Source organism: Tupaia chinensis, unplaced genomic scaffold (assembly GCF_000334495.1).
Source record: "Tupaia chinensis unplaced genomic scaffold, TupChi_1.0 Scaffold149383_1, whole genome shotgun sequence".
Taxonomy (NCBI): domain Eukaryota; kingdom Metazoa; phylum Chordata; class Mammalia; order Scandentia; family Tupaiidae; genus Tupaia; species Tupaia belangeri.
Window position 1 is genome coordinate 3278852 of NW_006209227.1, and position 15597 is coordinate 3294448.

The window sequence follows — 15597 nt, forward strand, 5'->3', positions numbered from 1 at the left end:
GCCCCATATTGGCAGTGTCAGCCTAGGTCCCAGTTTCTTCATCTGAAGAAACAACCCCCCATGGGTGATGCTCGAGCTATGCAGGTGTAGGGGAGGCAGGGCGTGGGGCTCCTCTGGGCCGGTCATCACCACAGCCCAATGCTGCACCTGTGTGACTTCACTTCAGGTACCTTCCAGCAAGTCACGAACCTCCTGAACATCATGGACAGCGAGTCAGCAAAGACTGACATGGCAGGGGCAGGTCTCGACATGCGGAAGACCTTGGCCTCAGTGATAATCACAGAGAAGGCCGCCGTCGAGCCTTCTGTGGTGATGGATGCCCTCATCCGCTGCCTGCAGGTGCCGGAGGTAGGCCCTTACCCTAGCGCCTGTCTCTGAGCTCAGCCTCCTTGGGCTGTTGTATGTCCATCTGTTGTTCTCATGTTTTGTGATGGTCGCAGACACAGCGAGGGTGGCTGGGATCCAGAGATGGGCAAGATTTGAGGACCCATTGGGGCCTAGGGTTTCTGAGATGCTCAAAGCTCCCTTGTATTTGGACACAGTGGGCTTGGAAACCACCAGCCTAGGGCACACGAGCTACGTTGCAAAGATGTTGAGCAGAAGCTAACCAGGTGGTCTGGGAAGGCCCTGGCTGCCCAGACCCAGGGCTCATGGCTGTTGTACCAGAGGCGAGACTAAGGTGGGGCAGAGACGGAGGTAGGGGGTGCAGAAGGGAATAATGGAGAGTGTTACTGAGAGCATGGGGGCTGGCACTACGTGGTTCGGACCTGAACAAACACATCCCCTGAGGGCTTGTCCAAGTGCTGATGGCTGGGCCCACCCGGGGGGTTTCTGATTAGGTAGGTGTGGGTTGGAGCCGAGAATCAGCATTTCTTTCTTTCTTTTTTGTTTTAAGAGGGTTCTGCCTTAGAGCACATGTACTCACAGGAGGGGGGCGGGGGAGAAGAGAGACAGACAGAAACAGTGAGAGGGAAAATGAGAAATAAGCCCCCAGGGGGGATGGCCACACCACAATCCCTTTTCCTCCATGCTTTTCCCAGGCCACACACACACACACACACACACACACACACACACACCTGGGGTGATTCTCAAGCCACCTGGTCTGGGACTCGAACTGAGGTTGGCCATGTAACCACTACGCCATCTGCTGGCTCTAAGAATCAGCATTTCTAACAAGTTCTCAGGAGATGCAGGTCTGGGACTGCTCTTGGAGGCCTACTGGATTTTAGGTTCCCCTGTAGTGTTGGGGGTGGGCACAAAGGTGGGCTGTAAGCAGAGCAGAATACCTACCAAAAAGCTTTACTTTGTAGAAAATTATGTCTGGCAGCCGTGAGGAAGGGGTGCTGGAATCAGGGAGCACAGGCAAGCGGTTTTCAGGGTGGGCTGTTTTAAAGTGTACGTGTCGTTATTATTCAGGTGTGGCAGGGCTGACAGCCCAGGAGACATCTGCCCTTGGAAAGATAGTTTGTAACTCATGGTTCCCGAGAGGGAGGGTCTCACCACCTCATGCAGGCCCCGCAGGGAAGTGCCAGGGTCCGGGGTGGGCAGAGGAAGAAGGCACGTCTGGATAACAGCCTTCATTGCAGTTTCTCTGGGGAGGAGCCGGCGAGCTAGGGTGAGAGGCTCAGGATTGATGGATGGAGCGTTTCTGCAGGCTCTGGGGCATAGCAGCTGTCCCCAGTTGTCGGGTGCCTGGCCCTGGGTGACTTGGGCAGTGGACAGTGGCCCAGGGTCGAGAGCTAGATGAAGGAAGTGGGTGGTGAGGGCTCTGGAATGGACGGTACGTCAGCCTGCTTGGCTGCCATAGGGAGTACCACAGACAAGGTGATTTAAGCACCAGCAATTATTTTTCTATGGTTCTGGGAGGTGGAAGTCCATGATCAAGATGCCAACAAATTTGGTTTCTGCCAAGGGTGCTCTCTGTGGCTTGTAGATGACTGCCCTGTCACTCTGTCCTTGCATGGCTTTTCTTTGTGCACTCACACACAGAGAGAAAGATCTCAAGTTCTCCCATGTCCCCTCCTTTTATAAGGACACCAATCAATCATATTAGGGCCCTGCTTGGTGACATCATTTAACCCATCTCCTCTCAAAGGCCCCATCTCCAAATACTTTCCCACTGGGGCGAGGCCTTCGGTACATGAATTGTGAGGGAACATGACTCCGTCTATAAAAGTTGTTTTGTGTTTATTTCCCCCTCTTATTTTCTTCTTCACCTTCTTCCTTCTCCTCGTTCTTCTTCTTCTTCCTCCTCCTCCTCCTCTCCCCTTCTTCCTCCTCCTCGTTCTTGTTCTTGTTCTTCTTCCTCCTCCTCCTCCTCTTCTTCTTCTCTTCCTCCCCCTCCTTCTCTTTCTCTTCTTCTTCAGTTCGTAATAGGGTGTATGTGCTTGCCAGAGAGTAATAGAGAAGAAAGTGAGAGAGCACCCCCAGGGCATGGCTATGCTGCAATTCCTTCTCCTCCATTCTCCTCTTGGGATTCTGGGCACATACACATATGTGCCTAGTTTGTTTTTCAAGCTGCTAGATCCAGGATTCGAACCACATAGTGGGCCATGTGGGATCCAACCGCCTAACCACCACACCATGTGCTGGTTCAGTTGTTTTGTATTTAAAAGGCACAATTGTGGGCAACTAGGATTTGGCTAGCTCTGGGAGGGACAGGCCCTCCAAAATCACCAAAGCCCCAGGTAGACACAAAATGCAAAAGATTAACATGATTAATACACAGGCCTTAATTAATGGCAACAAACACACAATAAGCAAGCAGGCATCTTTTAACATGCACCAAAGATTTTTACTCTTTAATTGGTGAAGGAAGCAGTAAGATGTTCAAATGAGAACTTTGCCTATAGAGATTTATGTTTCTTGCCAGACAAAATCCGTTTGCCTTGCCATAAACAGGAATCATTTTCATAGCTATGGAGGAAACATTTGTTTTGTTTTTCATTCTCTACAACTCGGCTTCTTTCTGCACAGATCTGTAAAGTAGCTTAGGTGGATCAAAGTCAGTGGAAGAGGCACACCCCTGCCTCCAGTAATCCCAGAGCAGCTGCCACTCGGCCCCACATGCTCCTCTGGAAGGCTACCCCATGGTCATTCTTGCCAGCTCCCATGTCTTTCACAGTTTTTCTCTTGTGACCGTAAATATTCTCTGAAGCTTATTCTTGTTCACCAAATTCTGGTCTTAATTATAATTTGCCTGGCTATTTGCAGAGGGTACAGCAAGAGTGTTAATTAAGCATATAGGCCTCCTTGAGTTTGCTTTGCAAACTGATAGCAATCATTCTCAAGTGGGTGATGCTGCCCCCAACTAACTAAAACTGGTTCTTGGGGATGAAGAAAATCTTCCTTTTTTTAGAGAGAGAGATTTTTGCTATAGGGTGCATGCGCTTGCCAGAAAGAGAGAGACAGAAAGTGAGAAATCACCGGCCTTTTTCATTCTCCTCTTAGGAGTTTGGGCATGTGCACACACATGTGCCCAGTGTGAGTTTTCAACCACTGGGACCAGGACTTGAACCACAGTTGACTATGTGGGAGTCCAGTGACATAACCATTATACCATCTGTTGGTCCTGAAAATTTTACTTTTTTGGGAGTGTGTGCACTCACCAGAAAGACAGAGAGAGATAGAGAGACAGAAAGCAAGAAATCAACCCCCCCCTCAGGGGAGATAGCCATGCTGCAATCCCTTCTCCTCCATTCTCCTCTTAGGATCTTGGGCTCAAATGCACGTGTGTCTGGAGTGAGTTTAAGCTACCGGGTCCAGAACTCAAACAACAGTTGACTACATGGGAGTCCAGGGACATAGCTATTAGGCCAACTGCTGGTCCCGAAATTTCTACTTTTTAATACATGAAACCAGATATATTTACAGCACATAAACAGAGATATAGTATATCTGTGGTATCGCAGTTTTGCCAAGGGAGTGATTAGGACAAAATACCTGGAAAAGCTCTTCAGGGTGGTAACAGTAAGAATAGCGAAGGGTGAGAACCGCAGGTCCAGAGCCCTGCAGTACGAGCAGCCACGAAGGCCACGCCAGGAGTGTCTGTCCCGGAGTTATCATAAGGGATTTCGGGCTGGAGTTTACAATATTATTATTTGCTATCCCTAGACTGGAAAACCAAGGCCGGGACTCTCCATACCGGATCTCACTAGTAGAATTCGTAAATATGGGCAAATTCTTGTGTTCTTGAGGTCCCTAACTTTGCTGAGGTTTCCTGAGTGTTGGAAGTGAGCTTCCCACCAGCTGGGGTAGCAGGAGATTGTCCCAATGAACCTGAAGGCACCTATAGGCCCTCACTCTCTGAGTCATGCCTGATTGCTGGGGAGAAGTTCTCAGATGGGACTGTCCAGGCTCGGGGGCAGTTCGTCTGTGTGTCCGTCCTAAACATGGCCGACTTACATGGTGCTAGTGCCAACCTAGTGGGAACCGAAGGAGTAAAGACAAGTGTCCCGGTCTCCGTGCTCCCTTGTGAGGGCAAATGGCAGGGTGACCTGACTTCCTGTCCAGAGAGCCAGTGCCCAGGGCATGGGGCCTGTGCACTGACCACTTGACACCTGTGTTGCTGAATGTTGACTGAGAACAGGCAGGAGAGTACCACCCTGTAAGTCTCAGTGACAGGCCGGGTTGGGTGGGGGTGTTGGGATCTGAGACTCAGTTAGCTGGAGAATAGTGGTCGCCTTCTCCAGGCAGGGTGCAGAGGAGGTGGGTTGTGGTGCTGGGGCAGGGCTGGCTCTGGGGATCCTCCACCTCAATTTCCTCCCCCAGATCCCCACCCAGCGCAAGGTCAACATCTACAACACCCTGCAAGAGATCATCCAGCAGGAGGGGGAGCTGGAGGAGCGCTGCGTGCGGAGGCTGGTCACCATCGCCTCCAGGGAAATGCGGGAGTCCCCAGAGGTATTAGGGGCAGGGGTGGGGCCTGCTGGGGTGCCCAGAGCTCTTGTTCAGTTACCTCTTGGGGCCAGGGCAGGCAGAGCCCAAAGGAGCCAAGAGGGGTGGTGAGGGCGCAGGGCAGGGGCTGATGAAGGCCCGGCTGGTGGTGGTGCTCCCTCAGCAGATGGAGGGCTACGTGAAGGCAGAGGTGGCCAGCGACACCCTGGTGGCTCTGTCCCGAAACCACTTCAGCCTGGTCATGTACGAGCTGCAGCACCGCCTGAAGCCCCTCAGCCTCACCGACGAGTTTGTCATCCTCACCCTGGCCAAGCTGGCCAACGGCAATGGTAGGGGCCCTCGGGCCGACCCAGTGCCCCTCCTAGTCTGGGCTTCGCTCGGTCTCTACTTCCCTCTGTAATTTGGGCCTCTCTCCACCTCTCCTCTCTGTGTCTCTGTCTCCGTCTCTGCCCCTCCTCTTCCATTTCTCTTGTTGCTTTCTCTGGCATTCCTTCTTTCCATCTCTGTTTCGCCTCTCACTTCTCTCTGCTCCCCTCCTCCCCCCGCCCCCTACCATCTCCCTGCTCTCTCCTTTCTCCTCTCCCTGCAGAGATCTCTGTCTTTCCTGGCTCTCTCTCCTTCCATCCCACCCGCATGTACTGAGCTCCCACTCCATGCCGGCTTGTGGTGGGAACTGAGCCTGTTGGGGGGCCACCAGCCAGAGACCAGGAAAGCACATTTGTGAGGTGCTGCGACAGGAGTGCAGAGGACAGCCAGGTGGGACGAGGGAGGGGACCTCATTGCCGCAGGGCCTTGGCGAGGGGCCGAGACTTCAGCTGAGCCCTGAGGATGAGAGGAGGACCTCTGTGGGAGGCACAGGACGGGGGAATGTTCTAGAAGAGAACGGCTAAGGGCCTGAGGCAGGAAAGAGCCGAGCTTCTCTGGAGAACTGGGAGGTGTTGTGCTGCAGTTCGAGAGCAGAGGTGAGGGGAGATGGGGCAGGGAGTTAGGAGGACCAGGCGGCCCCGGGGAGGTCTGGACTTCATGTGAGGGCACTGGGAAGTGGCTGGAGGGTTTTAGCAGTGAGGTTGCCTGATGAAATGTAGGTTCCGGAAAGACCGTCCCGGCCGTCGTGTGGATGGGGCGGGGTAAATGTGAGGTGATGGTGTTTGGGCTGGGGGTGACGAGCGTGTACGGACGTGGGGGCTGCAGTCAGTGGACTTGCTGCAGAACTGGGTGTGGGAGACGAAGGGACAGAGGAGCCCCAACTGTGTAGACAGGAAACGGCGGCGCAGAGTCAGGGCTTGAACCCAGAACCCAGCCTGTATGTGCCCTCCTGCGCCTGGTAGTGCCCATGCCGACAGGTCATAGGCCAGCTGGTTGGTGGGTCCGGGGTCCAGGGGGCAGGTCTGGGCATAGCCTCAGGATTAGGTGGAGTTCAAAGCTGTGGACTCCCAGGGGTGAAAACAGACAGAGGGGAGCAGGTGGCATGGGCTCAGCCTGGAGCAGTCCTGGGCTCAGCCCTTTGGAGGGCTTGTAGGAGACTCAGGAGAAGAGGAGGGCAATGTGGTCTCAGCGGGCCACGGGGGAGAGTGATTCAGAAGGGACCGAGGCACTGGCTGTCCAGCAGACAAGGCTGGAGGAGGTGGAAGGTAGGCGCCCATGGAGGCCTGGCTGGGAGGAGGGGGTCACAGGTTGTGGGAGGGGAAGAATCTGGACCCGGGCAGATGCTGTCCAAAGACCCGGCAGAGGAGGTGTGTTGGTGGGGCTGGAGGGAGGGGCCCTGAAGGAAAGTGAATGTGGGTTATTATTTTACTATTATATATAATTACATGTATTATTACATGTATAAAATTATTGCATGTATAATTTTATTATTACACAGTCTGAAGAAGGGGCGGTACTCTCAGTTTGAGCAGAGGGGCTGGACTCAGAGGGGAGGGTGGGTCTGTCACTGGTTTCTCTTTCTTCCACCTTTCTACAATTTCTTTCTTTTGTTTTTTGAAAAGTTTATCTATTTATTTCTTCCATGAGAGAAAGAGCCAGAGAGGACCGATCCCATAGCATGGTGTTTGAGGGAGTCAGATCCCACGTGGCTGACCATGAGTCGAATCCCTGGCTTGAACAACACGCTGGGGATGTGTGTGTGCTCAAACTCCTGACGGGGTGGAGAGATGGAGAAGGGGCTGTGACCACACCCCAGTGGGGGTGCTTTCTCCCTCTTTCTCTGGCATGCTCGTGCACCCTCTGGCAACTGAAAAAAGAGAGACGGGCATCCTCCACAGGGCCTCAGCCCACAACCTAGCCCGCTCTCAGTCGGTGGACCACAGGCACACATGCATGTACCTGGCATGTCAGGGCTGTCCTGGGATGCGAACCCAGGACTTGCCCAGTGGGCCCAGCGGCGTCACCACTGCACCACTGCCTGGCCCATCCCTGTGACCCCTCTCTGCTATCTTTCCCTCTCCTACCTCTTACCTTCTTGTCTCTTGCTCATTGGCTGCCTCTTTTCTCATCATGCCAGGACCTCTGTGGACCCCCAAGGAAGGGCCGGCTGCGTGAGCTCATGCTGAGGCCTCTTCTCTCTTCCACTTCTGCCTCCCCTCCTCCAGGGCCCTCGCGTTCTCTCCCTAAGCCTCTCTGTCCTCTTCCTCCCTCTGGCCCTCCTCCTCGTTTTCCTGCACTCCACTTCTCCTCGCCCCCTTCCAGCTCACTTTTTAATGCTTTACTGACTCCCACACTATGTCCCATGGCCCCTGCCAGGGAAGAGGTGGTGGGTGCAGGGCTGTCCTCTCTGCCTCCCCTGCTCACCTCTGGCCCTCACAGCCCGCGATCTCGTCCTCACCCGCAGTGTTTGAGTTCATGCCATACATGGGCATCACCCTGGCCACCATATTCACGATGCTGAGACTCGCCAATGAGGCCAAGATGCGCCAGGTGATCTGTGGTGGTGCGTGTCCCACCTGGGCTTGCAGGTTTGGCCTGATCAGGGTGCCGGTGGGGGGGGATGGGGTAGGCAGTAGGTGGGGGTGTTGAGCAAGAGGTGCGTTGTTCATTGGTTCCCAAACATTTGCTCAGTCTCCGACTGCGTGGTCTCTGATCGGCTATGTGGTCAGCGGCTTCCAGGAGATCAGAGTGTGGGGGGAGAGCTGTCCCTGCACTCCATTTGCTTGTTCTGTGCTTCAGCATTTCAGGAGACCCAGAAGGGTGGAGGGCAACGGCGCGGAGAATGCCTCGGTTTTGAGCTTGACTTGGGCAGGTCTTTGATGCTATTTCAATCTGATCTCCTTGCCCTGGGGTTTGATCACTTAATGTTTTTGTGGACCAAAAAACGCTAATGCCTGAGGAAAAAGGCCACAACGTGTGTGCTGCCTTCTGCACTGGAGGCCTCAGGGTGTGAGCAGAGAGTCGCCCTTCAGGCCCCATGTCTTTGAAGAGGGTGGGCCCAGACACCTGTGTGCTCAACTCACACACACGCGGGGGAAAATCAGGAAGGGGTGAGGGCTTGGATGGGCTTAGAGGCGGGCTGGGCTGCCTGCTCCGTATGGAGACGTGTGAGCCCTCTGCCCTGCTCCCGGCCCTCTGCACGGCCACATCCCCTCGCATAGCCATGGAGACCTTCTGTGAGACGGTGCAGTTCTACCTGAAGCACTTGGAGGACAGCGTGTACCCCGTGATGACCGAGGAGCAGTTTGCTCTGAAGCTGTTCCCGATGTATCGCTACTTTGTGACCGTGTGGCTGCGGCACCCTAACCCAGAGGTGGGCCCTGACTTGGGAGGTCACAGCTCCCAGCCGTGGTAAAGCTGCCCCTGCCCCTGGAGTGGTCTGGTGTGGGCCAGTGTTCCTGAGAGCTCCGCGCTCTCTGTAGCATCTCGCACAGGGGAGCTATTTCCACACAAGCTCTGAGATGTAGGACTATCTTACAAATGAGGACACTGAGGCAGCAGAGAGGTGAAGTGCCTGCCCAAGGTCACCTGGCTTGTTGGGGGGACTCAAGGCCAGCAGACTGGCCACACCACACTGCCTCTGCAGGACGAGGCCTCTGCTGAACTCCGTGCTCCCTCCTGCCATGTGTCCTTGGGCTGCGCGGATGGGGCTGAGGTCACTGGCCTTGCTGGGGCTCCTGGAACAGTAGTGCAAGGCCCTGTTTCCTGGGGCAGGTGAAGCTGGGGGTCATCAAGTCCCTGAAGCCCATGCTGAACCTCCTCCTGCCCAACAATGAGCTGCGGGAACAGGTCTACGACTACATCCCCCTGCTGCTGGCCGAGTACCAGGGCAGCCTGGAAGCCCTCTTCATCACCCAGGTGAGTGCCAGGTGGCCACGGCCCTGGGCAGGATGCTCTGGAGGGTGGGGTGTTCAGGTGTCAGGGTGTCATCCGGGTGGAAGGTGGAGGTGCCAGGTACTTTGACGTCACGGACCCAACATCTAGGCCCTGTGAGGGACTGTGGGAAATGACGATGCCCTTCCAGAAGGGCCAGGCCAGACCGTGAGAGGCTGAGGCCATGCTGAAGTGGGGGCATTTGCGTTCAGGGTCGCTGCAACACAGGCCACAAAGTTGGTGACTTAGGAACCAGCAGTTAGCGTAATGGCTATGTTGCTGGACTCCCATGTAGTCGACTGCAGTTCACATCCCAAACCCGGTGGCTTAAAACTCACGCCGGGCGCGTGTGCATGCATGTCCAAGATCCCGAGAGGAGAACAGAGGAGAAGGGATTGCGGCATGGCCATCCCCCCTGGGGGATGATTTCTCACTTTCTGTCTCTCTCTCTGTCTGTCTGGCGAGCACATGTGCCCTATAGCAAAAAATCCTCTCCAAAATAAAAAAAAGTTGGTGACTTAAATGACAGAAACATGTCCTATCGTTCTCTGGAGGTCCAAAGCCAAACATCAAGGAACCGATAGGGCCGTGCTTTCTCTGAAGGGTCTAGGGAAGAGTCTGCCTTGCCTCTTCTAGGGTTCGGTGGCTCCAGTGGCCCTTCCATTGTGGCGGCATCACTCCAAACTCTCCCTCCATCTCCCTGGGCCTTTTCCCTCTGTGCGACCTCTTACGGTCCCACAAAGACGCTGTGTTTGGATCTAAGTCCACCCTGCATCTAAGATGATCCCACCTCACGACCCATACCTAATCACGTCTGCACAGACTATTGCCAAATCGGGCCACAGTCTGAGGTCTCAGGTAGACATGAATTTTTGGAGGGCCCCTGTCAACTCGCCATGGCCCCTGAGCCGTGGGCCGATGCACCCCGTGAAGGGATCGCTCCTCTATAGGCAGAGTGTGGTCTTTAGCTCAAAGGCAAGGCGTAGAAATGAGTGGGACTGATTAGGAGCCATCGTATGTCATTGTGGCTGAAGAACAGCGCTTACCTCCAGGTGAGTTACGGACATTGTGTCACAGGTGAGAAGGCTCTGGGTCTCTGGATGGCACACGCGGTGGCCTGAGGCAGCTCCTCTCAAGCTTTACTGTGCAGGGGACTCGCCTGCGGGACGAGCTGAAGGCAGCAGATTCCGCAACTCTCGGGGAGGCGGATTGAGTCTGCATCCAGCCCCTCCAGGGGTGCCAATACCACCGGAGTCACTGCAGCAGAGCAGCAGGGATCGTCTGACTCTGAGTTGGCAGCAGCCCATCTGCCACCACTTGTCCCTCCACTGCAGGTCTTGAGGCAGATCCTGGAAGTGTCAGTCACCACTAGCACCCCGGTCCCCCAAATGCAGCTCCATACCATCTTCACGGAACTGCACGTCCAGGTGAGGCTGGCCAGCTAGGGGCAGGCATTCTCGGGGTGTGTTAGCAGGAAGGCTGCAGGAGGTGGCCTGGCCTCTGACTCACAGGTGTGCTCCTGTCTTCCCAGGTGTGCACCAAGGCCCCGGCCCAGCACCAGTACAGCAGCCAGAATCTGATAGAGATCGTGCACTGCTTCGTAGCCCTCGGTGAGGCTCCACCCTGCACCCCCTGTCTGCCCAGGGCTGCCGGAGCCTATGGGAGTCCATGCTCTGGAGCACTGAGCCTGCTGGGCGTGGCTAAAGCAGACCTTCCACCCTGCAGCTCGCTGCTATCCTAAGGAGCTGATGAAGTTCTTCTTCAGCCAGATGGAGATGAGCAAGGAGGCCATCCGCGTGGGGACCCTGACCCTGATTAGGGCAGTGGTGAGCGCCGACGGTAAGCCTTGCGGACACAGAGCAGCGGGTCAGAGTTAGGGAAGGCCTTCCACTCCATGTCTGGGCCACCACTTTCTCTTCTTTAGGGACACTGGATGGGCCAAGGGAGGCCTGAATCCAAGGCTCTACCTGAGTCTGAATTTCAAACTCTCTTTTTTTTTTTTTTTTTAAGAGAGGTTTTTTCTATAGCGCATGTGCGTGTGCCAGAAAGACAGAGAGACAGAAGGTGAGAAATTACCCTCCAGGGAAAATGGCCACGCTGTAAACCCTTCTCCTCCGTTCTCCTCTCGGGATCTTGGGAATCCACGCACATGCACCCCGTGTGAGTTTAAGCCACTGGGTCTGGGACTCGAACCATGGTTGATTGCATGGGAGGCCAGCAACATAGCCATTACACCAACTGCTGGTCCTATGAATTTCAAACTCCTTTTTTTTTTTTTTTTTAAGAGAGGTTTTTTCTATAGCGCATGTGCGTGTGCCAGAAAGACAGAGAGACAGAAGGTGAGAAATTACCCTCCAGGGAAAATGGCCACGCTGTAAACCCTTCTCCTCCATTCTCCTCTTGGGATCTTGGGCTCACATGCACACGTGCCCAGCGTGAGTTCAAGCCACCAGGTCTGGGACTCAAATCGCGGTTGACTACATGGGAGTCCAGTGACATAGCCATTATACCAACTGCTGGTCCCCTTGAATTTCAAACTCTTAATCTGAATCCTATAGCTATCCTTCCCAGATAAATTGAAGGCTGTTTACGATGACTAATGGTACCAGGTAGCATAACCCTAATGCCCCATGGACTCAATGCCCAACCTCAGTCCAAAGCCCTGATTCTAATCCCTAAGCCCAAACTCTACAGCTGGCCAGATGTCAAAGGGAACCAGAGTCTCTAACCAGTAGCTTGTACTGCATCTTCCTGGGAATTTGACAAGGTGTCCCTGGCTGGCATCCTGCAGCCCTGTGGGAGCATAATGGTGAGAAGAGTGGGGACCAGCACATGGCATAGTGGTTATGTCGCTGGACTCCCTCAGAGTAGACCGCAGTTCGAGTCCTGGACCTGGTGGCTTAAAACTCATGCTGGGTATGTGTGTGTGCATGCCCAAAATCCCAAGAGGAGAATGAAGGAGAAGGGACTGTGGTATAGCTATCCCCCCTGGGGAGTGATTTCTCACTTTCCGTTTCTCTGTCCCCATCTCTTTGGCCAGCGCATGTGCCCTATAGCAAAAATCTCTCAAAAACAACAAAAAGCAGAGTGTGGACAGCTACTCCACAGCCCTAAAGCCAGGGGCCTGGGTGCAGGGCAAAAATCGGACAACTGCACATGCAGGATCTTCCTCTGGCACTAACCTCTCTTAAAGAAATGCAAATGTGACTAGGAGATGAGTTTCGCGTAGCTGATGAATGGAGGTAATAATATGGGGGGGGGCTTCAAAAAGTTCGTGGAAATGGAATTACTGTGTGAGTTTATTTTGGTGCAAAATACTTGAAAGCCGTGTGTCACACGCAGTTTCCAGGGACTTTTGAACCTTGCGAATCTGCGTGATGGAACATTAGAAACCACTGCGAAGGGTACAGTCGACCTCCACTCATGGAGAAGCTGCCTCTCTGTAAAGTGTAGCCCTACTGTGTGTGGCAGTAGCTGGCGCATGAGCTCAGGTACATGAAAGAAAGCTGTCGGATTATGCACACATATCCCATGAAGGGCGGTTACCTTTGATTTTAATTTTGTGATGAACAGGTACTGTTTTTATTTTCAGGGATAGTATTTCCATCTTTGAGATAAAAACTCTAAATTGTACCACTCCCCCTAGCGCCTGCTCGCCTGCCTCTCCACCTGTCCTCCCTTTGTTTTTCCTGTCCCAGTGCTGACGAGGTGGCACCTGGTCTCGTCGCAGCCTCAGCCTGAAACCTGTCTCCCTCGTGCACCGCGCACCCAGCCATCCAGGAGCTCCCGCTCTCCCCGCCTTCGTTGGCTGTGCTGCCCTCAGCTGTGTGACCAGCAAATGCTCTCCCAGCTGGCGGTGTGCCGTTCTCGGTGCCACACACTGCTCCTGGCAGCTCCATGAGCGAGGCACTGCTGGCCTCCTTTTTTTGTTTTTTGAAGGTTTTTGCTATAGGGCGCGTGCACTCGCCAGACAGACAGAGAGAGACAGAGAGACGGAAAGCGAGAAATCACCCCCCAGGGGGGATGGTCACGCCGCAATCCCTTCTCCTCCATTCTCCTCTCGGGATCTTGGACACACACGCACACACGCCCTGCGTGAGTTTTAAGCCACCGGGTCTGGGACGCGAACCGTGGTCGACTACATGGGAGTCCAGCGACATAGCCATTACACTAACTGCTGGTCCCAAGCCTTCTTTTTTTTTTTTTTTTAAATACATATATATATTTTATTTTATGTTCTTTTATACATTCGATCATGTTATTTAGCTTACAAAGTGAATGTTCCAACATGTGTACATTTCTGCCTAGTCCAGCTGATAATACTATACAATTATCTTCAAAAGATAATATCACTTTTGTCCCATTAATGCTTTGCCTCTCTATTTTTCTTCTAAATATCCTTTGGCACAGAGGGGCTCAGTGATTCACCTGAGGTTGTACAACTGGGATGTGGCAGACCCAGGGTTTGAACCAGGCCACCTGGCTCCAGGGCCAAAGCTCTTCTAGGTGTGATTCACAGCGTCTGTGTGCCCACTACATGTCACAGTGCGGGCTTCCAGCTGCAGGACACTATGGAGCTCTTGAGTGAGACCCCATGCCACCATATTCAGTGAGGCACATGCCAAGCACTGGCCGAGGGAAGGGTGTTAAAGCAAGGCCCTCGTGCTGCTGCCGGAGCTGAGGGAGAGGCAGGCAGCCAGGTGAGGGGGACTTCTAGGCAAGGGCCCCTGAGTGCATGCAGTGCTGGAGGGGTAAGAGTGACAGAGAGGAGCCCGGTGGCCTCTCCCTAAGCCACAGCCCTCCAGGCCGCTTTCCTCTTTCAGAGCCCAAAATGAACATCAGGACCATCTACCTGGCCATCCGGGTGGTCAAGAACACGCTCTCCGACAACCGCTCCAAGGTAACGGCAGAGAGCTGGAAAGGGCAGGTGCTCAGGGGACCCCGCTGGGGAAGCACAGCAAGATCCCGGCAGGTGGCCTTGGCTGACCCCCTGCTCTGGGGGCAGGGGCTTTGGTGGATCACCTCGCTTCCCCTGTAATCCTGAGCAGGGCGGGAGGCCAAGGAAAGCTCTAGATCTGCCCCCGAGCCCTGCATGCTCACCCAGGACCTGAAACTCTCTGTGAGGACTAGGGGGGGTCCCAGCAATCCAGCTGCAGCTAGACCTGGGGGTGGTTGGGGTTCTGGAAGGTCTTTACTGGGTGTGAAAGGAGTGACTGAGGAATCACCACCCTCCCCCACAAAAAGGCAGGCAAAGGCAGTTCCCGGCCCCACGCTGCGCTGCGGCCAGCTAGGAGTGTAGTTCCGATTCTGGTCCCAGGCTGGAGAGGAGGGCCCAGGACAGGGGGAGTCTGCCCAGAAGTTTTGGAAAATGGGGAAGGGAGAGAAGATTGGGCTGGGGACTTAGGCAGAGCCATCTTCAATACCTGGAGGATGCCGGGGAGAGAGCGAAGGTTCCTCCGTACCTCCTTCCTCCTGCTTGTGGTGAGTTTCAGCGTGGGGGGGTGGGTGGGGCAGGGGGAGTAGGGAGTCCCAGCGAGGGCAGAGCTGGAGCAGATGACATGAGATGGGAGGGGGAAGGAAACTCTGTCTCTGAAAGGCCCCAGCGAGGCTCCCACTGGGCATGTTGCACAGTGGGACTTCCTGGACGAGGACGGGTGGTGGACAGGGCAGGCAGTAGCCAGTGGCCTCTGAGGCCCTTTGCAGCCCCCAGCACGCCCAGTTCCATGCTGTCTCATGTCACAGAACCGAGTGGCAGAGGTCGAGTCCTCTGCATACCTGCTGCCCTGTTCCCGCAGGTGAGGATGGCTATTCTCCGCATTATCGGCCAGTTGGCTCTGTCTGGCTACCAGGACAGGATCAAAGGCTGGGGCCTGAAGTACGTGTCCGTGCAGCTGACCTTGTCCACATACAAGCTGGTGAGTGCCCCCAGCACTGGATACAGGCCACAGGGCAGCTGGACTTTGTAAAGAGTTTTCAAAGCGCTGAGGGAAGAGCGAATGCCACTCGTGTGCCTGTGCTTGGACACATGTAGGCCTGAGCTCGGGAACCACGCAGGCCTCCACCAAGAAACACGTGCCCAGCTCTAAGCACCCTGGAGACCCAGTGCCTGAGCACGGAGCCCCCGGGGACCGAGGAGACCACGCCTCGCCCCTGCCAGCCCACAAACAGGGACCCTCCACTCTGTTGTCCAGACAAACCGCCGGGATAGCTTTTATCAGAGAGACTTGGAGGAGAAGATGGTCCACAGAGTCACCATGGACACCGTGAAGATCATCACCTCCTCTGTCAGTGGGATGACCAACGTGAGTGACCCGCCCAGCCGCCCAGACGGCGCCAGGCAGAGAGAGGAGCCGGGCATACCCTGGAGTCTACACTGTGGATTCTTTCATTTCTCCTGCC

General features: G+C 54.7%; 1 protein-coding gene across 4 annotated transcripts in view; it reads left to right on the top strand.

The window, feature by feature from the left end:
* Positions 1–15597, top strand: part of MROH2A (maestro heat like repeat family member 2A) — a 72921-nt gene that overhangs the window by 1630 nt on the left and 55694 nt on the right. For 3 of the 4 annotated variants that reach the window (XM_006171159.2, XM_006171162.2, XM_006171161.2), the window contains exons 3-14: positions 167–348; positions 4774–4905; positions 5063–5228; positions 7730–7828; positions 8487–8638; positions 9040–9183; positions 10533–10625; positions 10730–10808; positions 10924–11037; positions 14022–14098; positions 14994–15113; positions 15390–15500. In XM_006171159.2, the coding sequence (XP_006171221.1) occupies positions 167–348; positions 4774–4905; positions 5063–5228; positions 7730–7828; positions 8487–8638; positions 9040–9183; positions 10533–10625; positions 10730–10808; positions 10924–11037; positions 14022–14098; positions 14994–15113; positions 15390–15500 (1469 nt within the window). The remainder of the gene's footprint in view (positions 1–166; positions 349–4773; positions 4906–5062; positions 5229–7729; positions 7829–8486; positions 8639–9039; positions 9184–10532; positions 10626–10729; positions 10809–10923; positions 11038–14021; positions 14099–14993; positions 15114–15389; positions 15501–15597) is intronic. The other variant, XM_006171160.2, reaches the window with a different exon arrangement.